We start from the raw sequence: 12,024 nt of genomic DNA, 5'->3' as shown, positions 1-12,024 counted from the left end.
CGGCAAAAATATCTTCAATTTTTATAATAGTAGAGATAGAGATATAGATTACTAGTAGAAAAGATGCCCGTGAATTGTAGCTGGTAGAGCCAATTTAATTTGTACATATGTGTCGATGGATAAATGATCACAACCTACTGTACCGTTTATTCATGTGTTTATCTGAATCACTTATTACCAAATAAAAGACTATTGGTTCAGGCCCAATTAATTTGCACGCGCCTCAGATAAGAGGTACACTCTAGCGTAAGAAAAAAAAGAAAGATTTTGATAGAAACATAAAATTAAAAATAAAATATAAAATTGAAACCGATTCAAACACGGATGACGTATCAAAATTCGGGCAGAAACATCTTCAATTTTTATAATAGTAGAGATAAAACAACTCCTCTTATCTTGGTTAATTAGATAGAATAAATGATTGTTAGATTAGCTAGCACCGGCAAATTATGTTTCAATTTTTTAATCTCTAGTTCTAATATTATAAAAATTGAAAGAGTAAATTCCCTGTGTACCCATGAAAACTCATTCAATTTCTTTCATAACCTTGGAATTTACTCGATCCCTTCTATACCCCTGAAATTTTCCTTCTTTTCACTGTTATGTTTGGTTGCAAATGTTTGTTATACCCTTACTAATTAATTTAGATTTAAATATAAGCTTGAAAAAGATTGATATTTTTGTTTGAGTGTGCAACATTTTATGAAACTAATGACACTAAATAATTAGAGCAGAAAATTTTGATATAAAATTTAAAAATATAATAAATACATATTTTTATTTCATTATCTAAAGAGTAAATTTCAGAAAACTGCAACTTTAGTGACAAAACTATCAGTTTGCTGCAACATTAGCGACATGTTTTAGTTTGCTGCAACAATAGCGTGGGAAATTATCACAAAACTGTAACTTTTACGTTATATGCTGCTACAGTGCATATAGATGACAACTGTAGCAGCATATAACCTAAAAGTTGCAGTTTTGTGATAATTTCCCACGCTATTATTGCAGCAAACTAAAACATGTCGCTAATGTTGCAGTAAACTAGTTTTGTAACTAAAGTTGTAGTTTTCTGAAATTTACTCTTATCTAAAATTAAATTGTAATAAATAATGTATCGCACAACAAACTTATAATTATAATAGTCTAATGCGATAAACTTTTACATTTTCAATAATATAATTTATAAATTTTTATGTTCATCCAAAGGGTAAAATGGATATTTTTATAGAAATTAGACGATCAGCTAACGGTTAACTGACGGAAGGGACATGGAAGGGATCAAAATCAAATTTTAGGGTATATAAGGAAGTAAGCAAAATTTAAGGGTATATGAAGGATTAACTAAAATTTCAGGTGTAAACAAGGGATTTTCTAAAATTGAAAATATTTTTGTCAAAATTTTGGTACGTCGAAATTTTAAATGTCCATTCAACTGTTCAGCTCAGCAATCTCAAATGTATAAAAGGTCCTGATAAAATTGTTTCGTCTCAATCGAATTCATCTCAACTGGTAAAACTTGATATGTTATTATTCAACTGTTCATCAAGTCAGCAGATAGTGCCAAATGTAACGTACATGTGTAGCAATCCAACTGGACAAATCCTCGAATCTCTCGTAATCTGAAAACCGCACCACGCAACAACGCAAACGCACGTGACATCCATCAGACATCCAAGACCAGCCAGCCACCGGCGCGCCGCCATGCCGGCGACGGCGAGCTCTCGCCGGCGACGATGGCGACGGGGGAGCTAGCTAGCTAGAACGTGGGCAGCTTGACCTTATCGCGGCACTTGCCCTGCATCGGGAGTTGGCAGTCGACGAGCTTCTTCCCGGAGCGGTCGACGCACTGGTACACCTGGAACAGCTGCGTCTCGCCGGCGGCGTCGCGGTTGCACTCGAGGTTGGGCACGGCGCCCGTGGCGGCGGCGATGGCGTCGCGGATGCTGCCGAGGGAGTAGCTCTCGTCGTCGGAGGGGACGATGCCGGCGCCGGCGAGGACGGCGGCGAGGTCGTGCCGCTTCTTGAGCTCCAGCGCCGCCGCGAAGTAGCCGTGCTGGCCCATGCCCGAGCAGGTGCCGTGCTTCTTCCACTCGTAGCTCCAGAACTCGAAGCTCTTGCCGCTCTTGCACGACAGCGTCGGCCAGTTCGCGTCGAGCTCCGCCACGAGGTCCTTGATCTCCCACGGCCGCAGCTTGTTGCCGTCGTTGCAGTACTCCGGCCAGCACTTCTGCCGCCGCCGCTGGTGGTGGCGCTCGACGGCGGCGCCGCCGTCGACCACCATCTCCACCACCACGTCGTCGTCGTCGCCGGCGACGGCGGCGGCGGGACGGCACTTGGCGTAGTTGGGCCACAGGCCGTGGATGCCGAACTCCGCCGCCGGCTTGCCGGTGTCCGGGAAGCAGCATCCCGCCTGCGTGTCGCAGAACGAGCCAGGCCACTGCAAAAGCAAAACACATATCGATCATAAAAACCATTACGAAAATTCAGACGACATGTCCATGATCACGAGATGATGATCAATCGATTGATCGAAGCATGCATGATCAGGGTTTCAAATTTCGAAACTACGGTTTCTTTCGGAGGGGAGCGAAAGAACCGAAATTTCGAATTTTTTTCGTACGATATTTTTTGAAATTTTGACTAATTTTGAATGGATTTGAATAAAATTTGACCAAATTCATAAAAATTTGCAAAAAACCGAAAGTTTCGGATGAGATATGAGCATTTCGGTGGGGGCCAGAAATTTCGAACCGAAATTTCAAACCCTGTGCATGATCATCAAACCTGCTGGACGAGGTAGAAGAAGTCGAATTCATCGGCGGAGGCGACGCCGGCGGCGAGGAGGAGCGCCGCGACGGCGACCACGGCGAGCTTCATCGTCGTTGCCGATGCAAATGAAAATTCCCAAGTCGTCGTCGTCGTCTTGGCCTTGGCGTACACGTACTAGCTAGCAACAAGCAGCTACTTATAATGCAACGTAAAATTGATTAACAACGACAGCTAAGCTAAGCTAGGTGCGTGCATGATGATCAGGTCCAAGAATATGCCGTATCGATCGATCGAATTTCGTATAAACAAACTGAATTATTAACAACATGCACATTTTATACGACTCAGATTAAAACAATGTAGTAGACGTATGCTTCGTATTACGAGCTAGACTATCCCATTCCCACCCATATATCGGGTCGGACTAATCCTGATCCAATCGTTTGAGAGGATCTCGCTGTCATGTGCTCTCAGATTGGGGAAAATTTGTAGGATTTGGGCATGTGTTCATACCGATTATTGTCCGTTGATCGATTCCTTGGATCTGCAAAAGTTGGGTGCTCATGATGCAACAATGCAAGAAGAGGATAGAAACAGATTGTCTTTGAAGACGAAAGAGACAGGTTGTTTAAGTTTTTGAAGTTTTGTATATCGATCCAATTAGGGAGGCAAATAAAGAAGAGATAAACGGCTGCTTAGCCTGACAGATCGATGAGACTGTTCGTCTGTTCTGACCAGGCAAGGGGCAACGACATGAGCCATGAGGAGAAAAAAAAATACAGCAACTGATTATTGGCAATTGGGTTAAGATATAGTATAAGGCTTGATTATTTTGCACGTAGTTTCGAGGAGACTTCAGAGATATTTAAGGCCAGGTCAATTGCAATTTGCAGCACATTACATGCATGTTTAGGAGTATTATTAGTAGCTAACTAGAATATGCTTATCGTTGACGAGTCTTAAAGAAAGCATGTCATGTGTACATTGTCTACATTGTTAATTAGGAGATGATTATATTGTCTCTTCGCGAGGGGGAGATCGATGATCATTCAGATGACACGATCAGCGCTGTATGTTTTGGGGAGTAATTAACTCATTAGCCACATTCATATGCACATTAGCACTTATATATATGAATGTTAATATCTCTTATTGCTGGTGGCCATCTTCCTTTGCAGCTCAGTGTGTAGAGTTGACGAAGCGTGTAAATTTTTTTAATAACTTTAAATCATGTAACTAGGTAACCTGAGTACAAAGTCAAGATGGCCGAGTTGGTCTAAGGCGCCAGTTTCAGGTACTGGTCCGAAAGGGCATGGGTTCGAATCCCATTCTTGACATCAATTTTTTTTTCGCACTCGTAAATCACAGCAAAAAGGCAGGCAAAATCTTGAACTGTTCTTTACCTCCCATGAATTGAATTCTTTTCGCACTCGTAAATCACAGCAGGCAGGCAAAATCTTGAACTGTTCTTTACCCTTCCCATGAATTTCACCAAACGCATGGCAGATCAAGTTACTTTTATACCTCTGACGAACATCTCTTTTTTCCCCTTGCCGTATAGGCACACTGAATGGCAGGTCTATAATGTCAACTCTTCGTTATGAATCCATAGCTAGCAGCCTAGCACGCATCTAAACTCTGCAATCTGTCGCTTAAATTGCGATTCCCTGTCACTTTCAGCGTTTTCATAATTAGCATGGTGAGACACGGTCGTCATCGCTTTTGGAGAGTGATTAGAGATGTTCTTTTCAACAAATGATCCAGCAAGTCCTCCACAAATAGGAACTCGTATAGCTCCTGTCCTGAAGACGTCGCTCTATGATTGAAGTTTAATTACTTCCTCCGTTTCACAATCTAAGTCATTCTAGCATTTTTCATATTCATATTGATGTCTAGATTCATTAATATCAATATAAATATGGAAAATGCTAGAATGACTTACATTATAAAACGGAGGGAGTAGTTTGGCTGAGAGCTTGAGACGAGACCTTATACTTGTGGATGTGCCAAAATGAGGCCCATTTCAAAAAGCCTAATGAGTTCACATTCTCAGCCATCTGCTGCATGGGCCGTCATTCCATCCAGCCTAAGAAGGCCTCAGGATTTGTATAAACATCGTTACCGTTGACTTTTCTTTTTAACATTTGCACAAAAGTTTTGAATAAGACGAATGATCAAATATTTATTAAAAAAATATTTATCAAAAAGTGAATGGCACCATATATTTAAAAAGGAGGTAGCACTATATATTCTCAGTAAACTCAACGAAACATAGATTAAATAATAAATTTTGTGTGATATAACTTTATGTATATTTTGGAAGAGGAGTACCTATTTAGTCTATATAGAGAAGTACTATACAAGTTCAGGTAGTAATTTTTTTTATTGCGGCAACAATTTTATCCAGATTCGTTGTACTAGTTTATATTTAATTTCCTCCTACCTAATTTGTTATATCTTAATATGTGAAAGCAGCAAAACTATCTCAAAGGAGAATGAGCCACATCATCTAAAATATGAGGACCGAAACTGATAAAGAAAACTACACCGTTGGATCATATACGAGGCATCTATTGGACCAACCAGGAGACTTCCAGAACTTTTCTCTCTACTCTTTTTAACACCATGATTAATTAATCGGTTGATAAATAAAGAAAAAAGAATAACTGATATATCAACCTTGAATTCATAATGAATTTATTAACCTCTGTGATTATCATTAATAACGTGAATTCCTGCAAGATTAAGACAGTTTCTTTCCCTAGATGGAGCATGTACGGATGAGAAGTCGTACATTGTATTAACTGGACGTCAAGTTTAAATACATATCTACGTTTATGTGCAATTCCATATGTTTCTAATTTAATTTTATAGAGATATTAGATATAATGTATAAGTGAGTTTATAAATACTATGTTACTTCGGGTGGTATGGGAGCACAAAATGGTAGAGTGCCATCCATCATTGTGCCAATTTTATTATTTCTTCCATTTCAAAATATTGTTGCCTTTAACATTTAAAATTTGTCCTAAAATATGTAAATAGCTACTTTACATATTATCTCATCTCAACTAATTACAACAATCAAGATTAAAAAAACTAATTACAATCATATCATATTTATTTTTTTCGTCTATTAGTTTTTTCAGCCAATCATAATATTCACCTTTCTATCAAAAATAAACATAACATAAATATTTCATTTAATTTTATCGCCCTCTCCTTAATCCCTTAAAAATTTAAAAATAGCTACTTTCTACAAATATAAGTATTACAAGTAACTAAAATTTATCCACAAATATAAGGATTCATAGAGTACCACTTACCCCTCGATCTCAGTTCTCATTTAAGTTATTTTCATCTTACTTCCAACTACCATATCTCATTAAATGAAGAATATAAAAGTTTTTTTTGTCAAGATTAATCTTTATTAAAGAATATAAAAAAATTAAGTTTAAGAATGGAGATAATAATAAAACTAAATGGCTCCATAATTGTCAACATTAATCATCCACTTATATATGTAGGTTATGCTGGTGTTGAAAGCCGCGCAAAGCGCGACTACATGGCTAGTTTTGTGATGAAGGGAGTACCTATCTAGGCTGTGTTTGGATTCACAGGATGGGAACTAATCCCCCCCCATAGAAAACAGAACGATCCATTAGCGCGTGATTAATTAAGTATTAGCTATTTTTTAAAAAAAGGATTAATTTGATTTTTTAAGCAACTTTCTTATAAAAACTTTTTTTAAAAAATGCACCGTTTAGCAGTTTGAAAAACGTGCGCGCGGAAAATAAAGGAGAGAAGTTGGGAAAAGGGGTGCCGGAACACACCCCTAGTCCACCAGTAAAATTTCTATTAGAAGTTTTCTAGGATGATATATCTCGCAGCAAAAAAAAAAGTGAGTTTTGGGTTATAACAAGCACCTGATGTGTCTTAGCGCATCCGTAGTGTTTCATACAAAATTATTGAGGAAAAATTTTTGCAAGTTGGTTGTGAACCTCAGACCATTTACTGCATGTTCTCTCTTATTATATGCAGAACAGCATAAGATCAATCTGTAACAAACTCTGACTCGAGAACGGACTCGCACAAAGCACGGAACATGACAGCTTATACTATACCTTAGCTAGCAAATTCTGATCAACTTGACAGTACGACACTCCTTCAGGAAACACTGACTCGAACGGACTCGCACATGCACGGATATCAACTTGACCGCGCTTTATTTCTTTAGCTAGCAAACTCCGAACTCATGCATGCATGACAGTACTCCTGCTGGAAACAAATTAATCGACATGCATATATAATTATAATGGCATGGTTCCAATTTCCCCCATAATTATATTGGAACATGCATGAGCGCGTGGCAGCAAGATCATATCTAGTGCTGCTACTAATGATGGAACCAAGTCGGCAGCTTGATCTTGTTAACGTTAACGCATGAGTGTGCCTTCTTCTTAAACGGCGCCGTGCAGTTGATGAGCTTCTCGCCGTAGCGGTCGACGCACTGAAACACCTCGGACAGCAGCGTATCGCCGGCCTTGTTCTTGCTGCACTTGAAGTAGGTCGTGAGCCCGGTGCCCCAGGCGAGGGCGTCGCTGATCTCGCGGAACGTGTAGGTGTTTTGGTTAGACGGCACGATGCCGGCGCCGGCGAGGATCTTAGAGAGGCTGTGGAGCTTCGCCAGCTTGAGCGCGCTTTGAAGTAGCGGTGCTGGCCGAGCTTGGAGCAGGTGCCGTGCCTTCTCCACTCGTGGCTCCAGAACTCCAAGTTGTTCTGGTTCAGCGTCAGCGACGGCCATTTCTTGTTCAGCAGCGTCTCCAGGTTCTCGATATGCTTCGGGTCGAGGTAGGCTTCGTAATTTTTGCAGTAGTGCGGCCCCGGCCGCTTGTTGTAGCTCGGCCACAGGCCATGGATGGTGAAGTGCGACGGGGGCTTCACGATGCAGTACTTGTGCGTGCTACAGTACGAGTCAGGCCACTGGGAAAAAAAAAGCACAGGACACCAAAAAAGACATTTAATTGTGCCTGCACATTACATATCTGAACAATTAACTAAACGGAAATTTACGGTCCTCTTCGTTGATATCGTGAGATATCAAATTTTTAATTGAAAATTACTCTTTCCATCTCAAAATATAAGACACAACTACCACTAACGCAAGTATCAATAATGAATCATAATTATAATCTTCTTGGATCACCCGAATAAATATAATTGGACCCAATGAAATAATGAATCATAATTATAATTTTCTTGGATCACCCGAATAAATATAATGTGGACCCAATAAAACTAGAGATCTTGAGAATGGATGATTTAGAAAAAAATAGAATAGGGGATTAAAGATTAAAAAAATAGTTACGCCTTATATTTTGAAATGGAATGAATTTGTATAACTAGTTGACACCCGCATTTTGCCACGGGATTTGATAGTTTTATCGTCGAAGAAAATCAATGTTTTTAAATGATTAGATGTAACTTTGTATATAAAAAATAGATAATGATATGACTTCATACCTTGTATTATTACGGTATAATTTATGCTTTATTTTTAAAGCTTTATTTTGTATTTTTATGATATATGAATGTTATTTAAACATCACTACAAATCGGGCACATAATTTTGTTGAGAAAAATAGGGCGCCCCTACTATCGTGCGCCGCCTGACATATTGCATACACAACCTATATGCGTGTGCGCTTGATATACTTGCATGCATTAATCCCATCTCTCCCTCATATTGCGCGTTGCTCCTTTACTTTCACCCATCTCCCATGTAAAAACAAACTTTTAAATGATTTTTTATTTTAAAAATAATTTTTCGATTCCAGTAAAGAAATAATTTTCCGATCTATGATTCGGTTACAACGTTATATTTCTTGTAATTAAATCTTTATTATAATAAGATCTCACACGAGTATATTTTCATGACAAAATCATATGTTGTTTCACTCCTTATAGAATATTGTTTCAGTTCTATAATAACCCATCCTCCAGAGCCGCGTAGCCCAGCCCATCAGACGAACGGTTCTACTTACACATACCACTCCACTTACACTTTCGTCCTTGCTTCGTGTAAAATGGTTAGTCCGAAAGTGGTATGGTTGGAGGGAAGAGACCTTATAATTAAGTTGGTTCCATTCTTGCTACTCTTGCAAGACGATACTAAACATGTGTACACAGCTCTCATGAACCACACAAGCCAAATCCTAATTGGGTCAGGATGTTACAAGTTCACTGTATGAAATGTTTTAGAGATGCTAATTGCAACATCAACAACCACTTATATAAAACATTAAGTCCTAACAAGTGAACATAAAAAGAACATATGAGAGATACACTATATTTGCGAATACTTAATGTTCTTGAAGCATTTTTATATATATCTAAAACATTAATTTGTCACTATTTAAACATTATAAAATACTTACTTAAATGTTCCAGGATATCATGTGCAACATTACATATTTGTTTGAAAAATCAAATATTTTTTCAACGGAATATAACCACGTGTGATCTTGTTGTAAAGATTTAATTGCAACGAATTTAATTGTACAATTGAACCATAAATCGGATAAATAATTTAGAAGAAAATTCGTTCAAAGTGTAATAACAAGTTTGTTACTGCATGCATATGAAGGAATCCGAGTACTCAGCATAAAATAAGAACAAAAGCACCGTACATATAGAGCGAGAGGAGAGAGAGGAGAGGGTGCCGATCTTTAAGGCATTGGATCGAGCGCTACTCGACGGTAAGAATTTTCGATGTTATTTCCATGTGAGATTTAGAGGTCTTAGCAATTAGATTGTTTGGACCTCTATTCTTCATCTCAATTTTGTTCAAAACATGGGTTTAGTATGTTATCTAATCGTTCCTAATAAAACAAAGCTCCCATCTAAGTAAATAATTTAGGTTGTATTTAGAAAAAAAAAAGATAAGTTAGCATTATCTTTGAGAACTTGAGTGAAATAAAACATATGGTGTTATGTGCAGAATGGATAATAGTGCCATAAGTATAAGGTGGAGCAAAGGGAGGTAAATGACTAATCAATGATTGAATTAGTTGGTAAAAGTAACTTGTTGATATAATGTTTGTTATGTTTATACTAATATGATCTGATGGTTTAAAATTAGTGGTAATGTGGTTTTTTTTGCATGTTTTGTTTTGTAGAAATAAATACCATTTAGTTGGTATCAATCATACTAAGATAGGATTTTACGTTTCTTGATAGTGAGGTACTAGTGCGATTCTTTCGATACCTTTTTTGAAGAATTGTAAATCACTCTAATTAAACCTCCAATATTTAGCCTGACTGCCTGCCTGTGCAATAATTATCTCAGATACAGATGCAAGTGCAAATCGGTTTTTGAGACCATTAATTATATATCTTTACAAAAGATCTCAACGCAATTAATTAAAAGTATCGGTAATTCTCTCATCTAATCAATGAGTTTGGTAGTTTCTTGATCCAACTATTATTATATATTTATACTAATGCAATATGATGGCTTAAAATTAGTTATGTGTGATTTCTTGCATGTTGATCCAACTATTATTATATTTATACTAATGCAATCTGATGGTTTAAAATTAGTTATGATGTGATTTCTTGCATTTTTAATTTATAGAAGTAAATGTTACTTAGTGAATATCACTTACTCCCTCTGTATCAAAATATAAAAAATTTTGATTGGATGAGACATATTTTAGAAGGCTAAAACTGTGAGTCTAGACAAGCATTTGTTTAGATGTAATATTAGGATGTATTTTATCCAAACTAAACTGGGACGGATGGAGTACATGTAAGATTCTTGATAGAGAGGTACATGTACGATTCTTCGCATACCTTTTTTTCAAGATTTGTAAATCACTCTATATTAAACCTCCAATTAGCCTGACTGCCTGCCCGTGCAATAGTTATCTCAGATACAGATGCAAGTGCAAATCGATTTGATACCATTATATATCTTTACAAAATATCTCAACGCAATTAATTAAAAGTATCGGCAATTCTCTCATCTCTATTGCTTTACGGCCAGTAAATCGTGAAAACAAATGAACCAAGCAACCCAATAATAATTTATAAATAAAATTTTTATATCTATAATTTTAAAATTAAATGCTAAAAAGTAAACTACAATATAAAAACATGAGAATCAACTTGATAATTAAGTTTTAAAATTTAAATCTTAGTTTTGGATGATAAGGCAATAAGGAAACGATGGAGCTAGACCACATGCTGATCACCGATCACCTGCTGGGCAAGGTACATGAAGTCGAATTCCTCTGCCACCGAGGCGAGCGGAAGCAGCAGGAGCGCGAGGGAGAACACAACCTTCATCGTCCTCTTCATGGCCATTCTCGATCTATTGTCGTGTGTTTGCAAGCCGCTGTGTGCGCGCGCGCACATATATATACACATACTTGCAGTGACCAGTCCAATATATATATAGCACAACGTAACGTCGAGGATGTTTTTTAATGACCAACAACACCACACAGGCTACGATGATTAATTGAATAGAGCAGGAAAAAAAAACTAGTATCATAGTAGGTAGTAGCCAGGAAAAAAAACCCACCACACACCATACACCGAAGCGCCTAATACAAAACTAGGAGAAGGTTAGCACTGGACCAATCGCTGTTAAGCGTGATTGCCCGCCGTTAGACTAGCAAAGAAGCTACCGCCGAACCGCCCAAAACTAAAACTTAACAGCGAGCACCGCACTCGACTCTATCAAAGGGAGAGGGAAAGAGAGAAGGATGGAACCTCTCTCCCCACAATGTCCACTAACATAGTCAGCTTGCATTGACTAGGGCGCCGAGCGAGCATGCACAAGCTGCCTGAGAGAGGATTTGGCAAGGGGATCTCCTAGATGACGTCTCTAAGGAGAAGATAAGGAGAAGAGCAACAATGAACACCGACGTCGCTGTCTGTTGAGGTCACAAAGGACAAGATATGGTTTTCACCCGAAAGCCCACCCGATGGAGAGGGATGGCTCCACAACACCCCCAGGAGAGAAAACGACGTCGCTACCGTCCGACCAGACCGAGCTAGGTATTATACCTATTGCCCGCCCCCTACCGATCTGAAGACATAGTTCCATTGCTCCACCACCGGCCAACCCCTGTCGGCACGCAATCACTACAGTACCAGTGCCTCCCGTCAGTCAGCCTCAGCATGCCATGAGACACAAACCGCCATAATCGGCCTCCCGGCTACCGCCGCGTGCCGACCACCTTG

At 38.6% G+C, this 12,024-nt stretch overlaps 1 protein-coding gene, 1 non-coding gene and 1 pseudogene across 2 annotated transcripts; 1 reads left to right on the top strand and 2 right to left on the bottom strand.

The window, feature by feature from the left end:
- Positions 1 to 1,505: 1,505 nt before the first annotated feature.
- On the bottom strand, positions 1,506 to 2,960 carry LOC127780026 (ribonuclease 1-like). The gene is made up of 2 exons (XM_052306984.1): positions 2,788 to 2,960; positions 1,506 to 2,440 (listed from the first exon to the last, which is right to left on the bottom strand). The coding sequence occupies exons 1-2, from the start codon at positions 2,878 to 2,880 to the stop codon at positions 1,760 to 1,762; spliced, it is 774 nt and encodes a 257-aa protein (XP_052162944.1). The 5' UTR covers positions 2,881 to 2,960; the 3' UTR covers positions 1,506 to 1,759.
- Positions 2,961 to 4,028: 1,068 nt separating this feature from the next.
- Positions 4,029 to 4,109, top strand: TRNAL-CAG (transfer RNA leucine (anticodon CAG)). Its single transcript has one exon. It is a non-coding gene; the product is annotated as a tRNA-Leu (tRNA).
- Positions 4,110 to 6,043: 1,934 nt separating this feature from the next.
- On the bottom strand, positions 6,044 to 11,139 carry LOC127780314 (intracellular ribonuclease LX-like; annotated as a pseudogene).
- Between the last annotated feature and the right edge of the window lie 885 nt (positions 11,140 to 12,024).

Source organism: Oryza glaberrima, chromosome 7, assembly GCF_000147395.1.
Source record: "Oryza glaberrima chromosome 7, OglaRS2, whole genome shotgun sequence".
In the NCBI taxonomy this organism is placed as follows: Eukaryota; Viridiplantae; Streptophyta; class Magnoliopsida; order Poales; family Poaceae; genus Oryza; species Oryza glaberrima.
The sequence above is the reverse complement of the archived record's forward strand: the minus strand, read 5'-3'. Positions and strand labels throughout refer to the sequence as shown.

Bases quoted from the DNA above. Each gene is read 5' to 3' on its own strand.
- LOC127780026 (XM_052306984.1), bottom strand. From the start codon at position 2,880: ATGAAGCTCGCCGTGGTCGCCGTCGCGGCGCTCCTCCTCGCCGCCGGC. The intron at 2,441-2,787 runs GTTTGATGATCA...TTGCTTTTGCAG, and splicing joins TCTTCTACCTCGTCCAGCAG to TGGCCTGGCTCGTTCTGCGA.